Raw genomic sequence first — 26418 nt, forward strand, 5'->3', positions numbered from 1 at the left:
TGCTGGGAGCTGGGGAGGCAGATGGTACCTCAGCCACTAGCAAGGGTTATGGCTTTCTGACTACATTTCCTACTTAGAGCATCTCATATCTCCTTCTTTCCCACTTTCGCTGCCCAGGCTGGTGTTTCCACAGTGGAGGGAGACCATGGAGGCAGATGAAATCATCTTCAAGGAATATGTTGAGAGCACAAAGCAATTCCACTTTGGACCTCTGCTGTGTGGGAAATCAAGAGAGTGGTATGTGCTCCCTGCTGGGCCTTGTACTTTTCTGGACACGCTTGGAGAGACATGCTGTCCTGGTGGCACAGTCCAAGGCAGCCCCCAGCAGACACATGGGTTTGAAGAACCACAGATGTGTGAACTTGAGCAGATAAGAGGCAAATGAGCCTTGGAGGACCTGCTCTGCCTACCCGGTGGGTGTCTTGGTGGCCGCCTTGGTGGTCAGAGCCACATGCTGCTGCCAGTCCAAAGGTGACATGGGGGACAACTTCTGTCCCTCTCCACATCTCAGCGTCACCCCTATGGAAATGAACTTTTTTGAAGTGCTTTGAGCTCTGCAGGTAGCCTGATGGAGCAATTATTCTGTAGATGGTTTTGTAAATCTTTCATTAATCTGTAATTATTAATAAGATTTTATGGTTGATGTGCCAATGGGTGTCAGGGGGAATGTACAGCAGGAATTCTTTTCCTGTGATGACATTGCATCCTCACTGCTGGATAAAGTCTGCCTAAACACATTGTCATTGAAGCTATTGTGTATTTCTACTTTTACTGTCACTTTAAAAAAAAAAATAATATTTAACCTTAAATTCTTGTCTCCATGGGAGCTCTAGAGGGCTAGGTCTATTTTGGCAACCCAAGGAAATGAAATCAAAATAGTTTAAAAAAACGGGCAATCTTTAGCCAGGTTGATGGATGGTCTGGGATTTCTGTTTGTCTCTTTAACTCTTTCACTCCAAAGTTATTTCCACACCTGAGAGAAGGGTCATTTGTAATCTTTTTGCATTCCTCTTGGGAATTGATGCTTTATATTTCCTTCTCAGACTTTGAGCTAACCCATGAAATTCAAAGCAGTTTCATGACTTTTATGAAAGAGATTAGCTAAACTTTTTTCCAAAAGAAAAGAGTTTAAAGAAAGAGTTTTCTTTCTTTATACCCTGCAGGGAAGGCACCCCAAGAAAGAAGGGGGAAGAACCCATGTGCCTGGTGTACTGTTGTTTTTCTGGGCACCTTTGAATTTACGTTGTATTAAAAACTCTTGAAGTGGCCTGAGCATCATCAGGCTTCTGGTGTGGAGGCACCAAGTCCAGGGGAAGGCATCAAAGTAAGACAAGGACAAGCACACATCCATGCCCCTGCCTGGGATCCATTTCCCTCACTTGTTTGTTAGAACGGGGTCTTCCAGCACCGCTTCTTCGGGTGCACATGGTGTTCTCCTCAACGTGTGGCAAAGGCAACAGTCTCCTCTGCAGCCTTTTCCCCTTTTGTGGACAGGTACAAGGCCCAGAACTGTCCTGGCAACTCGGAGAATATAACCATCCTCAACACCTCCCCTGTGGATGCAGAGGTCCAGTTCTCCTTTGAGAATGATGGGAAAGCAGAGACGTTCCTTTTGGACCCTCCCAGCATGACACTGAAACCACAGGAGAAGCAGGTTAGGAGAAGGGCAGGTGGAGCAGACACTATAGAAGTGCCCAGGAGCTACTCCTCCTGCTCACACACAGTGCTCTTTCTATTTTTTTCTGTGGGACTGGCTCTAGAAGGTGACCATTTGGGCATATCCCACTTCCCCTGGCTTCCTGGAAGACAAACTCATCTGCTGCATTGAGAAGAACCCAGACCCAGTGGTCTTCAGCCTGTGCTGCCATGGGGTGCACGTGAAGCTGGAGGTCAGCCCCCTGGAGCTGTCTTTTGACCAGCTGCTTCTGCACAGGTCAGTCATCCCACAAGCACTCCAAGACTTGTGACAAAGAGAAAATGTTTGACTCTGGTTTCCAGGGCATGAATGGAGCTGCTCCAGTTGCATTCAGTGGCGAGGCTGGTGTGACCACCCAGTAGCTAATGCCAAGTGCCTTCCTGTCTCTGCAGGACTGACAGCAGGACCTTGATCCTGAAAAACGACACCCTGCTGCCCACGGCCTGGCAGCTCAGTGGGCTGGATGACCTTGTTGAGGCCTTCTCCTTGTCACAAGATAACGGCATCATTGATCCCTGCTCAGAGTTTGAAGTGACACTGAATTTCAAGGCTGGGCAGATTGGCATCATTGAGAAGACCCTCCGACTAGAGGTGAGAGGGACTGTGCCCTGCCCTGCAGCCGTGTGCTCTTAGGGACAGTCAGGAAGAGCTGCATCTGACAGACACAAGGGTGCCGTGACACCAACTTCTGCCTCTACACAGCATTTGTCCGGACGTGCAGTGCACCCACATCTCCCCAGATAACCAGACACTGCATCCTGAGCCTGTACCACAAGCACCTTGTCCCTGGGAATGGTTGAAGGTGGTGGTTTGGCTGTACACTGCAGCCTTATCTCTACATTCCTCCTGGACTTGATCTGAACCTCTTGCGTAACGCAACAAACTCTCCCCCTGGGATTTTGTTCCCCCTGGTTTAGGGGCTGCATTTCAGAGAGGGTGCTAGGTGATTGGAGAGAGCTGTCAATGCCACCTGCTCTGAGACACCTCACACTTCTTGTGGTTGTTCTTACATCCCTGTGCCTCTCAAGGATGCTTTAGCAGCAGCATTCTCTGCTGCAGGAGCACAGAATTGGGCTGAGAGGGCTTTTTACTGCAGCAGAATCCCACTGTGGCAGCCATGAGATGAACAGGTTACCAGAGCTTGGGAGTCCACCACCACTTGTGAAGCCAGAGAGGCCCCAGAGGAAGCAGCCAGCAGAGACAAAGACTTATAGGCTGTCTGCCAAAAGAATCATCTGAACAGTGTTTGTTTCTTGCTGCCTCAGGTTTCAGACACAGAAAACATCCTGGGGATTGTTCAGGCTGAAAACATCAAAATCTCTGCAGAGGCCTGTGATGTTTCTCTGAGCATCGACATGCCTGAAGGTCAGTGGATGCCTCCCAAACAAAGTAGTCCAGGTGCACTGCAGTACCTTGGGAAGTGGGCAACCAAAGCACTTGGGATAGGATGGATACATAAAGCACATACCTGCAAGCTGCATGGAATAAAGGATTGTCAGGGCACTGACAGCTTTAAGTCTCTCCCCTCTGGACTTTGAAGTGTGCAGCTTCATGTGCAGATTGGGTTTGGCGGCTTTGAAACAACAGTGATGCGAACAAGCAGTTGGCAACTGCCACAGGCTCAGCACAGCATATAAAGTAAATGGATTTGTGCTTGGAAGTGAGGAAATGGAAGCCGAGCTCCTTAGCTACTAAGCCTGCAGATATTTTGAGTAAGAAGAGAAAGGGCAGACAAGTAGCTGGAAAACACTTGGAAGGACAGATACTTGCTGAAAAGGTTTTTGTGCTGAGACCTCCATGTAGCCTGTGACCTGGTGTATTCTGCAGCAGCTCACAAATACTGTGTTTGACCTTGTTCTGTGGGTTTTCTACAGGTCCAGATGGAAGCTTGGAATTTGGAACCATTAATGTCTTGGATAATGTGAAGAAAGTCCTGACTCTAAAGAACAAAGGGATATACAACACTGAATACTGGTGAGTCCAGCTGCCAGGTAGTGAGCATTTCCTCAGGTTTCCAGGCCTGCCTTCTCCCTCTATCAATGGCTAGAACCTGTTTCCATGCTGGCTACCTCTTGGTAAATACAAAACCTGGGCTCTCTAATCTCAATTATTTTACCAGAGAATCCAGCCACAAACCAGCAGTTCCCCACAGCTCAGCAGGAACCTAAAGGAGAGCCCCAGAAATTTCAGCCACTGAAATGCTGAGATTCATTGCCTTTCTTTGATGGTCACCTCCTTTCTCTTTCTGAGACTCTGTAAAGGAGTGAATGAAAAATTTCGGTGTCAAGGTTTCTTGCAGAAACGTCGTGATTGTCTGCACTCTTTGTCAAGATCCAGGATTCCCTGAGCAGAGTTGGAGTCTTCCTTTTCTTTTTTTTCCTGGTCTTATACAAAGTCCTGGCTGTGCTGGTGACACCTATACTTTTGACTGCATAGATCTCCATTCCTTCCCTTTCTCCCCCTCAGTTTCATGCTGAAGGATGCAGGTCCCAGGATGCGAGATTTGGCATCCCACTTCACTGTTGAGCCTCAGTCGGGCAAGCTGATTGCCTCCCAGCCTGGTGTGAATATTGAGATGCTCTTCCACCCCACAAGGGAAATGTTCCTCAAGAACAAACCCATCCTGTACTACCAGGTGAGCTGCCTGGGCCAGGCTCTGGTATCACACAGTGTTTTGGAGCGTAAACAGGATAGGTGTCTAATGGAAGGAGGGCTTTAACTGGAGAATCCTCTCTCCTACATCCACAAAGTCTTTCAAAACCATTGGGAGGCTTCCTAAGTGGAGCTGAGAATTTGACTCTGAAGGAGGTGCTTAAACAGGGAGGGGTAAACTGATGGAGGCCCGGGGTGGAGGCTGGGGACTGGGGTAGAGGCTGGCCTCTTTGCTTTATTTATCACCCCTTCCTGTGGACACAGGTGATAGATGTCAACTCAGGGGAAAGAGGCCAGACTGTCGTCACCATCCCAGTGAGGGTATCAGCACAAGCTGTGTACAGCAAGTACAGTATTGAGCCTGCCTCACCCATCGACTTTGGGGCCATGGTCAAGGGTGCCAAGAAGACCCAGACTGTCATGCTGGAGAACAAAGGCATGCTCAACTTCGAATTCCACATCCACCAAGCACCTGAGGATGAATCTGCAAGGTACGAGAAGCCCTGCACCACCCTTCCTGTCTGAGGAGGCACCACCCCATGGCTGGTATGTGGCAGCCCTGGGCTATCACCCATCTGCATCCCCAGCTTGGGGAGAGGGAGCAAAAAACCACCTCGGTATCCCCACATGTAGCATGAAGCTGGTGATAGAGCTGCTCTGTCTGGCACTGGGTGCTGCAGGCTGCTCTCTGGGAGCCATCAGGAGCAGGAAGGCTTTCCTCTGTGGGGAGAAACGCCAGCTTTGGCCTCAGAGAAAGGCAGGGGAGCTCAGCATGACAGATACCTCTGCTTTCTCCGCAGTTCAAAGCAAGAGGAATCTTCTCCATTGGCTACAAGGCTGAAATCAAACTCCTCACAGGTGGGTGACTCCTGCTCCCCAACAGTGCTGCTGCAGGGGATATGAGAAGATGCTGCTGTGCCCAGGCTGGGGCCTCATCACCATAGGGTGGGACGTGGTCTGCAGGATGGAGTGCAGTATCTGCTCAGTCCCACTGCCAGTCCTGTACTCTGGCTCTGACCTGGAGCTGTGGGGTCAACAGAGGGGAGCAGGTCCTGTTTGGTAGCTGCTAGCCAGCATAGGTCTGTGAATACCACAGAATAAAAACATCCCCCATTCAACTCCCAGTCCACAGAGCTCAGACAACATTGCTTTTTCTTCTTCCCAGTCCCTTACCTCTCTCCCATCATTTCTCACAGCTATTTCTACTCTTCTGTGTTACCTCTGGAGGTTGAAGAATCATAGCTACCACCTTCATTCTTTACGCTCAAACTCCTCCCTCTCTGCAACTTGGGACAGGCTTGCAGCTCCTCTTGGCTTGTTGGTCTCAGTCTGGGGCTGCTTTTGGGCCATGGAGTCATAATTCCCTGCCCTGGGACTGGGTGCTTGGGCCCAGCTGGAGGCCAGGGCAGGACATACTCTTTGCTGGGGTGCTCAAGGCACAGCTATTAGCCATCAGCCTCTCCTGGAAATTTTTCTGCAGGGTCAGCTCACTCTTGGCATGTTCACGGTATCTCCCTGCTCCGGCTCTGTCGCTCCATGGGGCCAGCAGAAGATCACAGTGGAATGCCTTGCTGGGCAGGAGGGGACATGTGAGGAGCAGCTCTACATTGACATCACGGGCAGAGACCCCAGGGACAATCCCCTGGGCATTCCCTTTACCCTGATTGCTGAGTCCTGCCTCCCAGGTACATACTGTCCACAGGTTCCCTTGGCCACACCTGCTGCTGATGAGCACCTCAACTTGTTGCTAGGATAGAGAGGCATGCTAGCCCTGGTATCCCACCTTAAAATCCTCAGAGGTTCCAGCCCTCTTCAAGTCCACCAGTGGACTCATCCTTCCCAGGCTGAGAGGGATGCATGGAAGGATAAAAGGGAAGCAATGCTCTCTAAGACTGAGGTTGACTGAGCTCAGTCCTCACAGTCAGCTCCCCCACCCAAGGCTGGGTTTAACACAGTGGGCAGAAAGGGCTTATCAAGCCTTCTGGGAGGCCAGCAGGGTCCAGATAAATTCGTTAGGGAGGCCTCTCCATGCTTATCCCTCTGGTCTGTTCACAGCACTTGTTGAGGATGTCACATTAAACTTCGAGGAGTACCCGATCTGCAGCAGCACCAGCCTCAGCTGCAAGCTGCATTCACTGAAAGGCACAGGCCTGTTTGTCAGAGATGAGAACAAATTCGTCTTCACCAAGGTTCTGGTTGGGCAAGAGGCTGAAGCTCATTTCAATATCTACAATGCAAGTGGTCTGCCATGTGATGTGATGCTGTCCATCAAACCCCTGCCTGGAAAGGTAAGAACAGGAGGCCAAGGTGATGGTGGCTGTCTAAGGGCCGTGTGAGAGCCTGTTTTGTTCTCCAGATGCATTGCTTCCTGTGGCCTAGACTAGTCTAGCTCAGTGAAGGTCAAACTGCAGAGGAGAGCAGCAGAGACAGGGAACAGTTGTGTTGAATTTTCCATGTTCTGGGCAAGGTTTTGGCTCACACTGCTGGGTGTTCAGTGGGAGAAGTGAATCCTTCTGAACCTCTCTTGGAAGCACACTCAGAGAGGTGCTGTTACAAGCTGACATTCCAGGGCTCAAAGCAGAGCTTTTCCTCAGGATCCCTGGCTTTTCCTTCTCTTTGAAGGCTAGTTCTAGGTTATTTGCAGGGTTTTTCTATGCAGTACTCACCTCCCACCTATGCTTGTGCTTTAGCACAAGGTCAGCATTCCCTGGGAGGGAGGGAGCCTGCCCAGGGAAGCAGGAAGGAAGACACACTGTCTGGGGCTGTTCTCAGTAATGCATTTATGAATAAAACTGTGTCAAGTTGAAAGGTGTTTTCTCCTAACAGTGCTCTCTGGGTTCCACCAAGGAAAAAAGCCCTATCAACAACATTTTCAAGTTCCATCCAGTCATGATGTCCGTTCCTGGCTCATCCAGTGCCATTGCTACGGTGACCTTCACCCCACCGGACCAGCAGAGCTACGACTGCACTTTCAAGGCTTCCCTTGTCATCCCAAAAGGGTAACTGACCCTGTGAGATATTGGGGGAGGCTTCACTGATCCTGATCCACTGAGAGGGAGCTGCCTCTCCACTGGGAAGACACAGATCTCTTGTTAGCTCTAATGCTTTCAGTAGCCTTAGGCAGAGAACTTGGCATGAGTTGATCTGGGAGGCAGTAGCTGTTAGAGCAGAAAATGAGGCTGATGGTTTAGCCTGTATGAGGAACTATGAAGACAGGGAAATATTAGGTAGTCAATTGAGATGTGCTGCAGCTGAGCTGCAGGTTTCCAAGGACAAAGGCTTAGATGAAGCAGTTTTGGTCCCAGCAAATCATCGGTCACAATTTCCTCCTTGTTTCTGTAAAATTAAGTGATCCTCTGTAATTCCCTGACATTCATTAAGCTGTTTTATCTGAATGATTGGAGCTGGTATGAAAGAGGAGCCCAGTTCCTCTGCCCTGTGTCGTGGGGCTTTGACCTGCCTTTCCTCAACCCTTTAGTGGCTGAATTGGAACAAGAGAAGTCTAATTGCTAATAAGCAATTGCTTTATTACTGTTCTTGGAAATGATCTTGACTGATGCTGACGATTATTTACTTTTGCCTTCTTGCTTTTGTACTGCTTTCATGCTGTGCTTTTGCTTGTTGCATATGTCTCCTCTCACTGCAGCCAGGGGATTTGCCATATCTCATGGAGTGCCTCATTTACCTGCTGTACTGCATGATTCAATTAAGTGAAATTATTAACTGTTTTTGTGGAAGGCTCTGGCTCTTTGGAGCAGATTCCTTTTGTGAATGGCCCTGAGTGGATTGGGAAGAGGCTGGTGGGGGACTGTGTTGTGGAGTACAAGTGCACCAGGCAGGGAAAACATTGCGGGTGGCCCTTGCTGCTTCACTTGCCCAGTGAGAAATGGGTTAGTGCCAGCTGAAATCGTTTCTGTGCCTCTCCTGCAGCTCTGTGAAAATTAAACCCCAAACCTTGACCTTCACCATCAGTGGGAAGGGGCATGTGCCACAGGTGACAGTCGTGTGCCCAGGTGCTCGCAGCAAGAGGGGAAATGCTGTGCTGCGCTTCAAGAGGCTCCAGGTGGGGGATTCGGAGGTGCTCCCCCTGGTCATCCGTAACAATGGCGTCATACCTGTCAAGGTGAGAACCTCCTCAGGGAATGCTCTGGTTTGGGAACAAGTGCTTGTGGCACAGGGGAAGGGTCTCAAAAAACATGGCAGACCTGGGATGAGATGTCAGAAATTCTTTTTAAGCAAGTGACTGACATCCAAGAAAGGAGTTCTTGGAAATTTTCTGTCCAGTCTTTCTTCTTTAAGTTGAACACAAGAAAGGTGATGGAGTATTTTCCCCCCTGGCTATCAGGTCACCTTTTGTTCTCATGGACACGTGTGATTTCCCAGTTCTATTCGATTGCATTTGATTCCAGTTTACTACATTTTACGTAAACTTAGTTGTGGTTTAATTACATTCTGCTAATTAGTTTCTGTCCTGTTTGGTTCTGTGTCAGTTCTATCCAAATGTCTCTGAACACCCTTTTTTCCCAGCTGGTTTGATTTAACTGTTGTGCTAAGGGCTGTTTGTAATGGGAGAGGTGCTGGGTTCCCGTGCAGGACCAGCAGCACTGTGGTGTCAGTCCCTGTGCCATCGTGTACTCACACCAGTATCATTGTGCTCTGTGTCCCCTTTTCTCAGTTTATGTTACACCTGGAGGATGAACACGGAGCATTCTTCCTGACGAGCAAGAGCTCCATACTCGACAGATCCTATACTGAAGATGTGGAAGAGGACTGCACTGGAAATGGTAAATTCATTAACCATGAAGTGTGATCATGCACAGAAGAAAAACGTGTGCCCTGCTCTTGGCTTCTCTGAGCAGCAGCCAGATGTTACACACAGTTTCTTTCCTTCAGCTCTCTGTCCCCCAAGCTTTTCTTGGGGACTTTTGCAGGGTTTCCTCCTAGCAAGTTGTAGGAAGTTCTTCTCTTCTAGATATAGTGGGTTGAGTTGTCACTTCCTCAGTGGGCCCTCTGAGGTATTTGCTGCATTGGGAAGGTACCAGCCTGAATGGATGTAGCCCTTGAGCACACAGACAGCCAGCAGAAGCTGAAAGCACCCTGGCTCAGCTTTCCATATGGCTGGAGCTGGCTGGAAGCAGATGGAATGAGGGCTGGGCATCAAACTGATGTTAAGCTGCTTAAGTGGTGATGTGTCTGGAGGTGGCAGTCTCGTGAACATAGGAAGAGAGTCTGCAATCACTGGGTATAGAACCTGTGCTTAGAAGGCAGCTGGTTTCAACCTCTTATTCCTCATATATCCTATGGAAATATTTCCTCTGTAGAGCTGTATCACTTAACTCTGATTTCCATTGCTGTGCAGAGAGCAAGCCCCCAGAGAAGCCTTTCCTGCTTCTGCATCACGGGCAGTCGACAAAGTTTGATGTCATTTTCAAACCCCCCCTGGCTCAGCGTCTGGAAGGGAAGATTCGTGTGTTAGTGGCAGACATCTACTCTGACAAGACCCTGATAGAGCTGGTGGGTGAAGGCCACAAGGATGAATTCACCCTTGATGGACTAGAGGAAGACATAGAGGAGAAGAATGCTAAGAGCAGTCTGAAGAAAGACACCATTGATGGTAAGAGAGGAGAAGCTGCCAAGGTGGAGCAAGGAAGAGGAAAATGTCAGATCATGTGTGTCCTCTCTCTAGCCAGGCCTGGGCTGTCACCCACAGGACTTGGTGGCCTGTGGGCGTGGCAGCCATGCATGCAGAGCAGTGTGTGTTGTGCTGCATGTCGCTGGCCTGGGGATGTGTCAGGGTGTTTCCCTGAAAGTGGTGGGATGGGGAGCTGCCTGGGGAACTCCCTCCCAGCAGGAGGAAGGCTTGGAGCAAGGAAGCATTGAACATACGGGTATCTGTGCACGTGAGGGGAGCGGGTGGAGCTCCGTGCGTGCTGAGATCCCTTGCTCTCCTCCTTAACAGCTGTCAGAGTGAATCACATCCAGTTTGGGGACTGTCCTGTCGGGAGGCCCTACCGCAGGACCTTCGCCATCACCAACCATACCAGTACGAAGGTCATGTACTTTGAGTGGGAGGCAGACACCGCATTCCAGTTCTCCCCCAAGGTGAGCATGGACTGCTCTGCCTTTCCCCATTGCTCAAGCCCTGCCCTGCTGTTCCCAGGAGCTGGCAGGGAGTCCTCACGTAGCAGTGATAGCCCATTCCAGTGCCATGGAGGAGATGCAGTCCCTGGCTTGCCTTGGCCAAGGCTGCCAGCCTTGCAGAGAAGGCTCCATGTTATGGGAGGTGGCACCTTCTGTTCATACTTTTGTCTATCAAACTTCACATAAATCCACACTGAGGTGCAGATTCCTGGCACAGCTCCTCACTACATCAGTCCTTTCTGCTGTCAGTCCTGCCCTTGGCAGTGCTTCCAGTTTGGTCTTGATTCCCTGATTCTCCTTAGATGGGACACCTCTATCCTGGCTGTGCCAAGGACATCACAGTGACCTTGAAATCAGATTTCCCAGCCACCTTCAGGAGGCACCTTGTGAAATGTAAGGTGATCAAGTTCAACTTTGAGCTACCACAAAGGAAGGTTCAAGACTGGGAGGACCAAATGTGCCTTGTCACAAGGGAGGATACCACCAGGAAAGACCCAGCAGCCAGCTGGTCTGAGAATGAGAAGGTAAGGAGCAAAACAACAAAAAAAAGCCAACCCAGCTTTTACAAAAAGAACCGCCGTAACACCATCACTGCCAGCTGAGCAGCTCCTGCTTCCTCTGGACATTGGACAGCTGTGGGGTTCACCAGTAGTGCATTCTCGGGGAGAGCTGGATGCACAGTGACCAGATACACTCACACAAGAGGGAGAAGCCTTTTGACAAGAGACCTTTAGCCACACACAAACGATCAGTCTGTGCCACAAGCACAAGTGTTGCAGGCCATGTTGAATGGGAGACAATGTTTTATAATTTTATCCCATTTGATGGTGTTAGAAATGTCTTAATCTCATTTAGTGCCTTTTTACCAACGAGGAGTTAAGTCTGTTGTACTCTGTCTCTTCTTTTGAAGTGGAGAGAAATACACTTCTACTGGTTTACTTCAAGTTTTGCCTGCATGGATACCAGAGATTTTTTGTTGTGGTCTTTGTATTGTGTGGGATATCTCATCATGGAGTAGCCCAGGCACTGTATGACACTGTTGCATGACACTATGAAGGAGTCTGGAGAAAGATCATCTCCAGAGACTCCTGCTTTTATTGTCATTATTGCCAAACACACTCATCTTGGCTGAAGGTTCTTTCTCAGTTTCTGGACCATTTCAAGGCCTCTAAACCATCCTCTTTTCTATGAGAACATCTGCAGTTGGAGACTTTCCTAGTGAGATCTTTCACATCCCAAAGTGCCCATCCCCAGCTCCCAGCAGTGTGGCTGTTGCTCCACACATGACATCTGGAGAGCACTTTCTCCTAAGACAAGAAGAAAAAGGTGCTCTCTAGAACTCTTCAGTCTTGGGGTTCTCCACCACAGAGCTTCAGCAGGGGAACTTAATCCTAATTTTGAGACCTGCTGGATTTATAGGGGACCAGGAAAAAATCCAGTCCCTCTACAAGTTTGAAGTACAGGGACTGGAATGCAGTTATAGTCTCCATGGATAGATTAACAGCTGTGGTAGTGACTGCTTTAATCAGTGGGTAGAAAGAACTACTGTAGCAGATCAGTCCCGATTTTGTCATCTTTCCAGGGAAGTAAAAGTGAATGGTCCTTTCTCGTCCCCCTATGAGGCTTGTGTTGGAGGCCAAAAGATTCCCTTCTCAGCTTGACTTTCTGGGCTGTGCTCAGTGATTCTTCCCTCCTCTGTTTGCAGATGATTGAGACAGACTTGGAACCGGCTTACACTGTGGAGAGCATCCAGGCGGCCAAGGTGTACCTCAGTGCCTTTGTTGGCAACACCCAGTTCAAACGGAATATGATCGTGGTTCAGCTCAAGGATACCTTGCCCAACCAGACAAGGACAGCCACGTGAGTGCTGGAGGCCAGCAGGGCCCTGTGAGCGGGAGCTGCCTTTGCCAGGGCTGACCCAGTGCCTGCTTCCCAGAACTCTACCCCAGGCCCATTTATGTGCAGGCAAAGCCAAGCAGGAGATGGTGGTCAGGAGAGGTTCAGTGCTGCCATATCTTTCTGCTGAGAACAGCCATGGGTTTGCTTTCACTGCATATCACCTGTCCTCATCTAATCAAGAATAAGTTTGCAGTCAAAGCAAGACCTAAAGTCTAGAGTAAGCCTCTTAGCCTCGATGTCCTGGGCACCATGTTGGCTCTTTCCTCTTAAACTTCCAGACCTGGAAGTACTTTTTGGGCTGCCCAGAACAGCAGTTTGAGCATGGCAGAGTTGCCTGGGGAAGAAGATGCTCCTCAACAGAAAGTGGTGCCAGGAGTCCATCAGACAATGTTACTGTACTATTTGCCTTATATTTATTGGACTTTTTTTTTATGCCTCCTTCTTGCTTTTCAGTTTCAGGATGCACAACACATGGAATGTAGCCCTGGAATACTCCTGTGTGGAAGCTGCAGATAATGAAGCAGTGAAGAAGCCACACTCAACCACTCTGATGCGTAAGGGCATTTCCCTTGGTGGCTGAGGGCCTGGGGAGAAGATCCTGCTACTTCACCCCAAAACATTAATTGCTTTTGCATCCTTGTCCACATGTCCACTTTAATCAGCATCTTCCCTACTGCAGCTGGAGAGTTTTCTCCTTGTCCCCTTCTGCCTTTCAGCCCCTTTTGTTCTTGCTCTGCCACTTCTGCTCTGCAAAGGAGTTGAGCCAGGCTCTGGGGAGAGCCACATGCTGGGTCAGGACTGGGAAGGGGGACATTAGGTGATCTCTTTGAGAAGTCTGAGACTGGGAAAAACAAATCTGTAATAAGTGAGCTGCCCTGCAGCCACTGTCTGTGTGCAGTTCCCCACACCAGGGCAAATGCAAAGTCACTGTCTAAAACCAACTCTCCTCCTCTGGCACAGGAGTGTGTGCTGCAGGCAGAGACCCTGCTCCCAGACCCTCTATTTCCTGCTGAAAGTACTTGGATAGAGATGCTCCAAGTGCATTCCAGCTCTCTTCCACTTACCTGTAGCAGGAGGCAGAGTTGCTGGGAACATAGGATTTTGTCTTTAAAAGGTGTCATCTTCCTCTCTGCAGGTCATTTCCTCTCTTCCACTCCTCTGAGGCATCACAGAAAGCAGCTGCGTCCTTTCTGGTGGCAGCAGGAGCATCCTTTTGAGACGCATCCTTCTAGACTGCGGCCGCTTGCCAAGCAGCAGGAGCAGCCCAAGGAGCAGCAGGAGCAGGATTCTGAGGAGCAGCAGGAACAGCCCAAGGAGCAGCAGGAGCAGGATTCTGAGGAGCAGCAGGAGCAGCCCAAGGAGCAGCAGGAGCAGCCCAAGGAGCAGCAGGAGCAGGATTCTGAGGAGCAGCAGGAGCAGCCCAAGGAGCAGCAGGAGCAGCCCAAGGAGCAGCAGGAGCAGGATTCTGAGGAGCGGCAGGAGCAACCCAAGCAGCAGGACCACTCCAAGAAGCTACACCGCTCGGAGCAAAAGCACCTCTCTCTGCAGCGTGTCAGTTCTTCCCCGAGAATCTTCCCAGATGTAATCCGTGACCTGCCACTGTTCTCCATCAACCCCCACCATGGCATCATCCTTCCTGGCCAGAAGCAGATCTTTCACGTGCTGTTCTCCCCAAAGTACGCAGGGCAGTTTAGGACCACCGTGCTGTTCAGGTGGGAAACGTCTACATATTTGCCAACTCATGCTTCTGCTGGGTATCGCTGAATCACAGGGTGGGACGGGGTGGAAGGGACCACAGTAGGTCATCTGGTCACACTTCCCTGCTCAAGCAGGGCCATCCCAGAGCTCATGGCACAGGCTTGTGTCCAGAGAGTTCTGGAATAATTCCAGTGAGGGATACTCCACACCCTCTCTGGGAAACCTGTCACCTGCACAGGAACCACAGGTTCAGGTGGAATTTCCTGCTCAGGTTCTGCCCATTGCCTCTTGTCCTATTACTGGGCATCACCAAGCACAGCCTGGTTCATCTCCTAACATGCTCCCTTCAGGGGAGGTGGGCCTGGAGACAGGCAGCCCCAGAGAGGCAGCAAAACACCCAGAGGAGCACAGAAAGATCATCATCTGGCCTTGGTCGGGAGACACTGAGAAAAGACTCTGTATGAAACATTAAGCTCCTGGAGGGTTGCAAAATCTGTAATGAGAGATCCAGGGACCAGCCAGGCCCTAGCTCTGCTTCCTTTTGGGACAAGCAAGGCCTGCTTCTCTACATGGAGCCCCGTATGCTGTTAGGCTGCAGGCACTTAGCTGGTCATGCTCCTGCCCTTGCACCTCTGCAGCCTCCGTGCAGCGAGTGCAGTTGTTTAATTTGCTGCTCACTGCTTGCACAGAGAGAGGATGCAGCACTGCGTACTCTCAAGAACACAGAAAAGGCTGGAAAGTTCATCTGGCTGATAGCAGCCCCTTTCTTCCTAGGACTCCTAACCTGAAGCCGGCTCTGAAGAAGGCAGAGGTGATTGTGAAAGGCAGAGCCCAGGAGCAGGAGTGTCCTGACAAACCAAAACGCTCTGCATTGCAGCAGCCAGGGAAAAGCCAGGAACCCAAGAAGCGGGTGCACTGAAACCAACACTTGAGTGACAGCATTTGTGTCAGCTGCAGCATGCAGCAGGAGCCAGCAACATCGTGTCTTCTGCTGCTGATGGTCTCACACCCATCACCAGAGACCCCTGCAGCTACCCTTCCAAATTCCACTGAACACCTGTACCTTAATTGTTAATTAAACCATTGGCAAGAAATCGTTAATTGTCAGCTTGTCTTGTTTGGAAAGACAGGTGCCTGCGGGACCTCTCTGGAATGGAGAATATGACCCCCTTCCCTCCAAATTATTATAACTTTGAAATTAAGGGGCTTTCAGGCAAAGATAGGGGAAAAGGAGGAACAGTTCTTTACTAGTATGTATAACAAGGCAAACGTACAACAACAGCAGCAACAACAAACAGAACCGGCTACCTAACCACAGCCTTCTCTCGGCTGCAGGCACTTTGCCTTGGGTGTAGTTCCAGTCACAGCCGGACAGGGAAGGGAGGCAAATAATGAATAAAGGCAAATAATGAGTTGGAGGAGAACTATGGACAGCAACGTGAGCTGACAAATCAGGAACTTTTAAATAGAATGAATTTAACACTGACCTAATAAAAAACTGATCAATCTTATTTATAAGTGCTTTGCAAAAGGAGTCAGTTTATGCTGACCAGACAGGATAATTAAATCAAGGGCTTCAGCGAAAAAGGAGAATAAAAGGAAAGGATTGTGAGAGATGAGGTGGTATTTTGCTGAAAATTGTGGATTCTATGTGGTGTTGTTGAGATGGGTTGGATTTGTTCTGGTTGGTTTGTTGAGTGTTGCCGTGAGCTGGGAGAGGGGTGAGGTTGAAGAAGTAACTAAAAAAGAAGTGGGAAGAGAGGGGAGGGGACTGTAAATTTGCAGATGACATCAAGCTGGGAGCATGTATCAATCTGTTGCAGGGTAGGAGGGCTCTGCAGAGTGAAATAAATGAAAGGCTCAGACTTTCTAAGAAAGTCAACTTCATTTTATTAAAACAAAAGACACTGGAGGCAGAAACCCAGGATAAACCTGGGCTCCACTCAACAAACCAGACAAAGCTCTGACTGTGCAGTGCACAGAGCGTTTCTCCGGAACCCAAATTCTGTCGAAAGACCCAGGTTCTGAGCACCCGTGGATTTTAAAGTCTCTAGTGCGTTTAGATAGGTGCGCTTTCAATCCTCACCCTGATTGGTCTTCTTCTTAGCCGCTGGTTGGTCCTTACCAAGGTGCAATCCTGACCAATCGTTTTAAAATACTCAGATCTCATAGGCTAACTCGTCTTCCAATTATTGTTCAAGTTGTTGACCTCACCCCATTAAGTAATATTCCAAAATGTTCCCTCCATCTAAACAACCGAGCGCCCATTAATACTCCACCTAATGGCCACACACCCGCATGCACAACTGCCTACCCACATCCCGCTTACAATAAACTATCAATAATTTCCATATACCCATTCATTTAACAATATGTGACTTTGTAACAATTAATTAACAACCCAGAAACTTATTAACCATCTACTCACAACTCCTCCTTCAAACATTAGCTCATTTGTAACAATTAAGTATCAATTTAAAACCTCATTATAGTAAACTTCCACTTACAACGCTTCCTTCAAACATGAACTCATTTATAACAAGAGAATCTAGACAGGCTGGATAGAGGGACTGAGTCCAACAACATGAAGTTTAACAAGTCCAGGTGCTGAGTCCTGCATCACAGTAACCTATCACATTTTCTCAAAAAATTACTTGGCTCCGGGTAGAAACTTGCAGTCAGTGCTGAATCCAGCTTTATAATGGATTTGTTTTCCTTCTCAAAGTGGAGCAAAGGCTCAAAGCAGTATCATTGTCATCTTAATGAAGACAGCCAGCTTTACTTTCTGTTTAGTGTTACTGATCGTCCCCTTTCCTTTGCTGCTTCCATCAGACAGGGAGAATTTAGAGAGTTCATCTCCCTTTAGCCTTTCAGAAGTGATAACAGACATGCATTTCATTTTCCTGCAATCCAACCCTGCCACAACAGGCAGAAGCTTGCGAGCCTTCCTCAGCCCTTTGTCCTACTGCTACCACCCCACCAGCCTAAGGAACAACAAAAAACACCCCCAAAAAAGGAAGGCTGTAAAAATGACTTCACTCTGGAGCTAATTCCATTTCAGAAGAGTTTAATTTAATACATCTTTAGACAATTATACAATATAGGAAGCACAAGGGGTTTAAAACTGTATGTATACAAGGATACATCTTGAACTTAGCTGTATCTTTTACTTTTGCAACCTACAGAAGGCACATGAAATAGTATTTATAAGCCAGCCTACATTTCTTAGATGCAAATAGCTCACCTCTGTTGTTGCATCACAAGGTAAGGTGGAAAGACAAGCAACTAGATTTGCTTCAACAAGCACCTGGCAAAGGTTGCGCATAAAACAGATTACCTCTTCTCCATCAGCTATGGAAAAGAACCCAGTCACATGCCCTCAAACCTCAAAAGCCACTCCCGGAGAAGTGCAGACTGTCAATGTGTGTGTTCAGCAGCACCGGAGCACATGGCTGGCACGGTCAGTAGACCAGGCAGCCTCGGCGGCACTTATCCTTTGGAACGCAGGGACCAAAGGCCACAGGGGACAAGTGCGGATTGTTGGTGTCCTGTGGAAACCAAAGCCCACAGCAGCAGCTGAGGCCGTGAGGACTTGGGGGTGTCCTGGCCTATTTCAGCTCCTCCCTCAGATCAGCCGTGTGTGATTTACAGCTCATTATCAGAGCTCCGCTTTGAAGTCTTAGCAAGCACTCCACATCAGCCCAAATATAAAAAGGAAAGAACATATCAAAATTTTAAAATGAAAAGGTGGGGTGGAGGGGTGTGAGGAAGGCAACAGTCTAAAGATGAAACAGCAGCTGCGTTCTTCGGTGGGAGTGCTGGCGACTCCCGAGGGAGAAAATGGGTCACGGCTCAGGTACCGCTGACCCGGCGGTGCGGGTGGCTCCGGGCAGACCCCGAAGCGAGGCGGGTCCGCACTGCTGAGGGACGGGATGGCCGGGCTGAGGGGGACGGGATCTCCGGGTTGACTGCGATGGGATGGCCGGGCTGACAGGGACGGGAACGCCGCGATGAGGGGCAGCGGCGGCCCCGCGGAGCTGAGGGCGGCGCCCGGCCCGGCCCCTCAGGGCGCGGCCGCCCTCGGACTCGGGACAGCGCTGAGCCTTCCCCTCAGCCCGACGGGAAGCGCTTGCAACTGTAGAACCATCAGGGCTGGAAACGATCTTTAACACCATCCAGTTCAACGTCAGCCCAGCACTGCCACTGCAAACCCTAAACCAAGAAACCATTTCCCAGTGTCAGATCCAGAGGCCTCTTTAACACCTCCAGGGATGGCAACTCCACCACCTCCCTGGCCAACCTGTTCCTAGGCCTGAACTGGGACAAATTTTTTCTAAAATCTAACCTGACTTTCCTCTCTCAGCGTGAGGCCAGTTCCTCTGGTTCTCACGGCAGGCCCAGCAGAAGAGACCGACCCCACCTCACTGCACACTCCTGTCAGGGAGCTGGAGAGAGCCCTGAGGCCCCTCCTGAGCCTCTGCTCCAGAATGAACAAACCCAGCTCCCTCAGCTACTCCTCACGGCACATTTTCCCAACCCTCATGAGCCTTGTTGCCCTTCTCTGGACACACTCCAGCTGGACTGCACTTTCAAGGCTTCCCTTGTCATCCCAAAAGGGTAACTGACCCTGTGAGATATTGGGGGAGGCTTCACTGATCCTGATCCACTGAGAGGGAGCTGCCTCTCCACTGGGAAGACTCAGATCTCTTGTTAGCTCTAATGCTTTCAGTAGCCTTAGGCAGAGAACTTGGCATGAGTTGATCTGGGAGGCAGTAGCTGTTAGAGCAGAAAATGAGGCTGATGGTTTAGCCTGTATGAGGAACTATGAAGACAGGGAAATATTAGGTAGTCAATTGAGATGTGCTGCAGCTGAGCTGCAGGTTTCCAAGGACAAAGGCTTAGATGAAGCAGTTTTGGTCCCAGCAAATCATCGGTCACAATTTCCTCCTTGTTTCTGTAAAATTAAGTGATCCTCTGTAATTCCCTGACATTCATTAAGCTGTTTTATCTGAATGATTGGAGCTGGTATGAAAGAGGAGCCCAGTTCCTCTGCCCTGTGTCGTGGGGCTTTGACCTGCCTTTCCTCAACCCTTTAGTGGCTGAATTGGAACAAGAGAAGTCTAATTGCTAATAAGCAATTGCTTTATTACTGTTCTTGGAAATGATCTTGACTGATGCTGACGATTATTTACTTTTGCCTTCTTGCTTTTGTACTGCTTTCATGCTGTGCTTTTGCTTGTTGCATATGTCTCCTCTCACTGCAGCCAGGGGATTTGCCATATCTCATGGAGTGCCTCATTTACCTGCTGTACTGCATGATTCAATTAAGTGAAATTATTAACTGTTGTTGTGGAAGGCTCTGGCTCTTTGGAGCAGATTCCTTTTGTGAATGGCCCTGAGTGGATTGGGAAGAGGCTGGTGGGGGACTGTGTTGTGGGGTACAAGTGCACCAGGCAGGGAAAACATTGCGGGTGGCCCTTGCTGCTTCACTTGCCCAGTGAGAAATGGGTTAGTGCCAGCTGAAATCGTTTCTGTGCCTCTCCTGCAGCTCTGTGAAAATTAAACCCCAAACCTTGACCTTCACCATCAGTGGGAAGGGGCATGTGCCACAGGTGACAGTCGTGTGCCCAGGTGCTCGCAGCAAGAGGGGAAATGCTGTGCTGCGCTTCAAGAGGCTCCAGGTGGGGGATTCGGAGGTGCTCCCCCTGGTCATCCGTAACAATGGCGTCATACCTGTCAAGGTGAGAACCTGCTCAGGGAATGCTCTGGTTTGGGAACAAGTGCTTGTGGCACAGGGGAAGGGTCCCAAAAAACATGGCAGACCTGAGATGAGATGTCAGAAATTCTTTTTAAGCAAGTGACTGACATCCAAGAAAGGAGTTCTTGGAAATTTTCTGTCCAGTCTTTCTTCTTTAAGTTGAACACAAGAAAGGTGATGGAGTATTTTCCCCCCTGGCTCTCAGGTCACCTTTTGTTCTCATGGACACGTGTGATTTCCCAGTTCTATTCGATTGCATTTGATTCCAGTTTACTACATTTTACGTAAACTTAGTTGTGGTTTAATTACATTCTGCTAATTAGTTTCTGTCCTGTTTGGTTCTGTGTCAGTTCTATCCAAATGTCTCTGAACACCCTTTTTTCCCAGCTGGTTTGATTTAACTGTTGTGCTAAGGGCTGTTTGTAATGGGAGAGGTGCTGGGTTCCCGTGCAGGACCAGCAGCACTGTGGTGTCAGTCCCTGTGCCATCGTGTACTCACACCAGTATCATTGTGCTCTGTGTCCCCTTTTCTCAGTTTATGTTACACCTGGAGGATGAACACGGAGCATTCTTCCTGACGAGCAAGAGCTCCATACTCGACAGATCCTATACTGAAGATGTGGAAGAGGACTGCACTGGAAATGGTAAATTCATTAACCATGAAGTGTGATCATGCACAGAAGAAAAACGTGTGCCCTGCTCTTGGCTTCTCTGAGCAGCAGCCAGATGTTACACACAGTTTCTTTCCTTCAGCTCTCTGTCCCCCAAGCTTTTCTTGGGGACTTTTGCAGGGTTTCCTCCTAGCAAGTTGTAGGAAGTTCTTCTCTTCTAGATATAGTGGGTTGAGTTGTCACTTCCTCAGTGGGCCCTCTGAGGTATTTGCTGCATTGGGAAGGTACCAGCCTGAATGGATGCAGCCCTTGAGCACACAGACAGCCAGCAGAAGCTGAAAGCACCCTGGCTCAGCTTTCCATATGGCTGGAGCTGGCTGGAAGCAGATGGAATGAGGGCTGGGCATCAAACTGATGTTAAGCTGCTTAAGTGGTGATGTGTCTGGAGGTGGCAGTCTCGTGAACATAGGAAGAGAGTCTGCAATCACTGGGTATAGAACCTGTGCTTAGAAGGCAGCTGGTTTCAACCTCTTATTCCTCATATATCCTATGGAAATATTTCCTCTGTAGAGCTGTATCACTTAACTCTGATTTCCATTGCTGTGCAGAGAGCAAGCCCCCAGAGAAGCCTTTCCTGCTTCTGCATCACGGGCAGTCGACAAAGTTTGATGTCATTTTCAAACCCCCCCTGGCTCAGCGTCTGGAAGGGAAGATTCGTGTGTTAGTGGCAGACATCTACTCTGACAAGACCCTGATAGAGCTGGTGGGTGAAGGCCACAAGGATGAATTCACCCTTGATGGACTAGAGGAAGACATAGAGGAGAAGAATGCTAAGAGCAGTCTGAAGAAAGACACCATTGATGGTAAGAGAGGAGAAGCTGCCAAGGTGGAGCAAGGAAGAGGAAAATGTCAGATCATGTGTGTCCTCTCTCTAGCCAGGCCTGGGCTGTCACCCACAGGACTTGGTGGCCTGTGGGCGTGGCAGCCATGCATGCAGAGCAGTGTGTGTTGTGCTGCATGTCGCTGGCCTGGGGATGTGTCAGGGTGTTTCCCTGAAAGTGGTGGGATGGGGAGCTGCCTGGGGAACTCCCTCCCAGCAGGAGGAAGGCTTGGAGCAAGGAAGCATTGAACATACGGGTATCTGTGCACGTGAGGGGAGCGGGTGGAGCTCCGTGCGTGCTGAGATCCCTTGCTCTCCTCCTTAACAGCTGTCAGAGTGAATCACATCCAGTTTGGGGACTGTCCTGTCGGGAGGCCCTACCGCAGGACCTTCGCCATCACCAACCATACCAGTACGAAGGTCATGTACTTTGAGTGGGAGGCAGACACCGCATTCCAGTTCTCCCCCAAGGTGAGCATGGACTGCTCTGCCTTTCCCCATTGCTCAAGCCCTGCCCTGCTGTTCCCAGGAGCTGGCAGGGAGTCCTCACGTAGCAGTGATAGCCCATTCCAGTGCCATGGAGGAGATGCAGTCCCTGGCTTGCCTTGGCCAAGGCTGCCAGCCTTGCAGAGAAGGCTCCATGTTATGGGAGGTGGCACCTTCTGTTCATACTTTTGTCTATCAAACTTCACATAAATCCACACTGAGGTGCAGATTCCTGGCACAGCTCCTCACTACATCAGTCCTTTCTGCTGTCAGTCCTGCCCTTGGCAGTGCTTCCAGTTTGGTCTTGATTCCCTGATTCTCCTTAGATGGGACACCTCTATCCTGGCTGTGCCAAGGACATCACAGTGACCTTGAAATCAGATTTCCCAGCCACCTTCAGGAGGCACCTTGTGAAATGTAAGGTGATCAAGTTCAACTTTGAGCTACCACAAAGGAAGGTTCAAGACTGGGAGGACCAAATGTGCCTTGTCACAAGGGAGGATACCACCAGGAAAGACCCAGCAGCCAGCTGGTCTGAGAATGAGAAGGTAAGGAGCAAAACAACAAAAAAAAGCCAACCCAGCTTTTACAAAAAGAACCGCCGTAACACCATCACTGCCAGCTGAGCAGCTCCTGCTTCCTCTGGACATTGGACAGCTGTGGGGTTCACCAGCAGTGCATTCTCGGGGAGAGCTGGATGCACAGTGACCAGATACACTCACACAAGAGGGAGAAGCCTTTTGACAAGAGACCTTTAGCCACACACAAACGATCAGTCTGTGCCACAAGCACAAGTGTTGCAGGCCATGTTGAATGGGAGACAATGTTTTATAATTTTATCCCATTTGATGGTGTTAGAAATGTCTTAATCTCATTTAGTGCCTTTTTACCAACGAGGAGTTAAGTCTGTTGTACTCTGTCTCTTCTTTTGAAGTGGAGAGAAATACACTTCTACTGGTTTACTTCAAGTTTTGCCTGCATGGATACCAGAGATTTTTTGTTGTGGTCTTTGTATTGTGTGGGATATCTCATCATGGAGTAGCCCAGGCACTGTATGACACTGTTGCATGACACTATGAAGGAGTCTGGAGAAAGATCATCTCCAGAGACTCCTGCTTTTATTGTCATTATTGCCAAACACACTCATCTTGGCTGAAGGTTCTTTCTCAGTTTCTGGACCATTTCAAGGCCTCTAAACCATCCTCTTTTCTATGAGAACATCTGCAGTTGGAGACTTTCCTAGTGAGATCTTTCACATCCCAAAGTGCCCATCCCCAGCTCCCAGCAGTGTGGCTGTTGCTCCACACATGACATCTGGAGAGCACTTTCTCCTAAGACAAGAAGAAAAAGGTGCTCTCTAGAACTCTTCAGTCTTGGGGTTCTCCACCACAGAGCTTCAGCAGGGGAACTTAATCCTAATTTTGAGACCTGCTGGATTTATAGGGGACCAGGAAAAAATCCAGTCCCTCTACAAGTTTGAAGTACAGGGACTGGAATGCAGTTATAGTCTCCATGGATAGATTAACAGCTGTGGTAGTGACTGCTTTAATCAGTGGGTAGAAAGAACTACTGTAGCAGATCAGTCCCGATTTTGTCATCTTTCCAGGGAAGTAAAAGTGAATGGTCCTTTCTCGTCCCCCTATGAGGCTTGTGTTGGAGGCCAAAAGATTCCCTTCTCAGCTTGACTTTCTGGGCTGTGCTCAGTGATTCTTCCCTCCTCTGTTTGCAGATGATTGAGACAGACTTGGAACCGGCTTACACTGTGGAGAGCATCCAGGCGGCCAAGGTGTACCTCAGTGCCTTTGTTGGCAACACCCAGTTCAAACGGAATATGATCGTGGTTCAGCTCAAGGATACCTTGCCCAACCAGACAAGGACAGCCACGTGAGTGCTGGAGGCCAGCAGGGCCCTGTGAGCGGGAGCTGCCTTTGCCAGGGCTGACCCAGTGCCTGCTTCCCAGAACTCTACCCCAGGCCCATTTATGTGCAGGCAAAGCCAAGCAGGAGATGGTGGTCAGGAGAGGTTCAGTGCTGCCATATCTTTCTGCTGAGAACAGCCATGGGTTTGCTTTCACTGCATATCACCTGTCCTCATCTAATCAAGAATAAGTTTGCAGTCAAAGCAAGACCTAAAGTCTAGAGTAAGCCTCTTAGCCTCGATGTCCTGGGCACCATGTTGGCTCTTTCCTCTTAAACTTCCAGACCTGGAAGTACTTTTTGGGCTGCCCAGAACAGCAGTTTGAGCATGGCAGAGTTGCCTGGGGAAGAAGATGCTCCTCAACAGAAAGTGGTGCCAGGAGTCCATCAGACAATGTTACTGTACTATTTGCCTTATATTTATTGGACTTTTTTTTAATGCCTCCTTCTTGCTTTTCAGTTTCAGGAGGCACAACACATGGAATGTAGCCCTGGAATACTCCTGTGTGGAAGCTGCAGATAATGAAGCAGTGAAGAAGCCACACTCAACCACTCTGATGCGTAAGGGCATTTCCCTTGGTGGCTGAGGGCCTGGGGAGAAGATCCTGCTACTTCACCCCAAAACATTAATTGCTTTTGCATCCTTGTCCACATGTCCACTTTAATCAGCATCTTCCCTACTGCAGCTGGAGAGTTTTCTCCTTGTCCCCTTCTGCCTTTCAGCCCCTTTTGTTCTTGCTCTGCCACTTCTGCTCTGCAAAGGAGTTGAGCCAGGCTCTGGGGAGAGCCACATGCTGGGTCAGGACTGGGAAGGGGGACATTAGGTGATCTCTTTGAGAAGTCTGAGACTGGGAAAAACAAATCTGTAATAAGTGAGCTGCCCTGCAGCCACTGTCTGTGTGCAGTTCCCCACACCAGGGCAAATGCAAAGTCACTGTCTAAAACCAGCTCTCCTCCTCTGGCACAGGAGTGTGTGCTGCAGGCAGAGACCCTGCTCCCAGACCCTCTATTTCCTGCTGAAAGTACTTGGATAGAGATGCTCCAAGTGCATTCCAGCTCTCTTCCACTTACCTGTAGCAGGAGGCAGAGTTGCTGGGAACATAGGATTTTGTCTTTAAAAGGTGTCATCTTCCTCTCTGCAGGTCATTTCCTCTCTTCCACTCCTCTGAGGCATCACAGAAAGCAGCTGCGTCCTTTCTGGTGGCAGCAGGAGCATCCTTTTGAGACGCATCCTTCTAGACTGCGGCCGCTTGCCAAGCAGCAGGAGCAGCCCAAGGAGCAGCAGGAGCAGGATTCTGAGGAGCAGCAGGAGCAGCCCAAGGAGCAGCAGGAGCAGCCCAAGGAGCAGCAGGAGCAGGATTCTGAGGAGCGGCAGGAGCAACCCAAGCAGCAGGACCACTCCAAGAAGCTACACCGCTCGGAGCAAAAGCACCTCTCTCTGCAGCGTGTCAGTTCTTCCCCGAGAATCTTCCCAGATGTAATCCGTGACCTGCCACTGTTCTCCATCAACCCCCACCATGGCATCATCCTTCCTGGCCAGAAGCAGATCTTTCACGTGCTGTTCTCCCCAAAGTACGCAGGGCAGTTTAGGACCACCGTGCTGTTCAGGTGGGAAACGTCTACATATTTGCCACCTCATGCTTCTGCTGGGTATCGCTGAATCACAGGGTGGGACGGGGTGGAAGGGACCACAGTAGGTCATCTGGTCACACTTCCCTGCTCAAGCAGGGCCATCCCAGAGCTCATGGCACAGGCTTGTGTCCAGAGAGTTCTGGAATAATTCCAGTGAGGGATACTCCACACCCTCTCTGGGAAACCTGTCACCTGCACAGGAACCACAGGTTCAGGTGGAATTTCCTGCTCAGGTTCTGCCCATTGCCTCTTGTCCTATTACTGGGCATCACCAAGCACAGCCTGGTTCATCTCCTAACATGCTCCCTTCAGGGGAGGTGGGCCTGGAGACAGGCAGCCCCAGAGAGGCAGCAAAACACCCAGAGGAGCACAGAAAGATCATCATCTGGCCTTGGTCGGGAGACACTGAGAAAAGACTCTGTATGAAACATTAAGCTCCTGGAGGGTTGCAAAATCTGTAATGAGAGATCCAGGGACCAGCCAGGCCCTAGCTCTGCTTCCTTTTGGGACAAGCAAGGCCTGCTTCTCTACATGGAGCCCCGTATGCTGTTAGGCTGCAGGCACTTAGCTGGTCATGCTCCTGCCCTTGCACCTCTGCAGCCTCCGTGCAGCGAGTGCAGTTGTTTAATTTGCTGCTCACTGCTTGCACAGAGAGAGGATGCAGCACTGTGTACTCTCAAGAACACAGAAAAGGCTGGAAAGTTCATCTGGCTGATAGCAGCCCCTTTCTTCCTAGGACTCCTAACCTGAAGCCGGCTCTGAAGAAGGCAGAGGTGATTGTGAAAGGCAGAGCCCAGGAGCAGGAGTGTCCTGACAAACCAAAACGCTCTGCATTGCAGCAGCCAGGGAAAAGCCAGGAACCCAAGAAGCGGGTGCACTGAAACCAACACTTGAGTGACAGCATTTGTGTCAGCTGCAGCATGCAGCAGGAGCCAGCAACATCGTGTCTTCTGCTGCTGATGGTCCCACACCCATCACCAGAGACCCCTGCAGCTACCCTTCCAAATTCCACTGAACACCTGTACCTTAATTGTTAATTAAACCATTGG

General features: G+C 49.7%; 2 protein-coding genes across 2 annotated transcripts in view; both read left to right on the forward strand.

Moving 5' to 3' along the window:
• LOC148222330 (axonemal central pair apparatus protein HYDIN-like) overlaps window positions 1–15171 on the forward strand; it is a 69718-nt gene extending 54547 nt beyond the window's left edge. The window contains exons 42-62 of the mRNA XM_088172246.1: window positions 118–237; window positions 1495–1654; window positions 1761–1933; window positions 2089–2287; window positions 2962–3061; window positions 3571–3670; window positions 4163–4331; window positions 4613–4839; window positions 5149–5206; window positions 5829–6033; window positions 6404–6636; window positions 7175–7347; window positions 8279–8471; window positions 9024–9132; window positions 9708–9962; window positions 10308–10450; window positions 10792–11013; window positions 12195–12349; window positions 12842–12942; window positions 13524–14100; window positions 14861–15171. Coding sequence (XP_088028372.1) covers window positions 118–237; window positions 1495–1654; window positions 1761–1933; window positions 2089–2287; window positions 2962–3061; window positions 3571–3670; window positions 4163–4331; window positions 4613–4839; window positions 5149–5206; window positions 5829–6033; window positions 6404–6636; window positions 7175–7347; window positions 8279–8471; window positions 9024–9132; window positions 9708–9962; window positions 10308–10450; window positions 10792–11013; window positions 12195–12349; window positions 12842–12942; window positions 13524–14100; window positions 14861–15005 — 3817 coding nt within the window. The 3' untranslated portion in view covers window positions 15006–15171. The remainder of the gene's footprint in view (window positions 1–117; window positions 238–1494; window positions 1655–1760; window positions 1934–2088; window positions 2288–2961; window positions 3062–3570; window positions 3671–4162; window positions 4332–4612; window positions 4840–5148; window positions 5207–5828; window positions 6034–6403; window positions 6637–7174; window positions 7348–8278; window positions 8472–9023; window positions 9133–9707; window positions 9963–10307; window positions 10451–10791; window positions 11014–12194; window positions 12350–12841; window positions 12943–13523; window positions 14101–14860) is intronic.
• Window positions 15172–17871: 2700 nt separating this feature from the next.
• On the forward strand, window positions 17872–26380 carry LOC148222331 (axonemal central pair apparatus protein HYDIN-like). Its single transcript, XM_088172247.1, has 10 exons — window positions 17872–17942; window positions 19635–19827; window positions 20380–20488; window positions 21064–21318; window positions 21664–21806; window positions 22148–22369; window positions 23551–23705; window positions 24198–24298; window positions 24880–25345; window positions 26106–26380. Exons 1-10 carry the CDS (start codon window positions 17872–17874, stop codon window positions 26248–26250), a joined length of 1860 nt encoding a protein of 619 aa, XP_088028373.1. The 3' UTR covers window positions 26251–26380.
• Window positions 26381–26418: the final 38 nt, after the last annotated feature.

This window comes from Sturnus vulgaris, chromosome 12 (genome assembly GCF_052056855.1).
Source record: "Sturnus vulgaris isolate bStuVul1 chromosome 12, bStuVul1.hap1, whole genome shotgun sequence".
Taxonomy (NCBI): Eukaryota; Metazoa; Chordata; class Aves; order Passeriformes; family Sturnidae; genus Sturnus; species Sturnus vulgaris.

What these genes read in the sequence shown, in the direction of transcription:
- LOC148222331 (XM_088172247.1), top strand. Translation starts at nt 17,872, where the DNA reads ATGAAACAGCAGCTGCGTTCTTCGGTGGGAGTGCTGGCGACTCCCGAG. An exon ending in ATGGCGTCATACCTGTCAAG is followed by an intron (nt 19,828 to 20,379) that starts GTGAGAACCTGC and finishes CCCTTTTCTCAG; the next exon opens with TTTATGTTACACCTGGAGGA. An exon ending in AGGACCACCGTGCTGTTCAG is followed by an intron (nt 25,346 to 26,105) that starts GTGGGAAACGTC and finishes CTTTCTTCCTAG; the next exon opens with GACTCCTAACCTGAAGCCGG.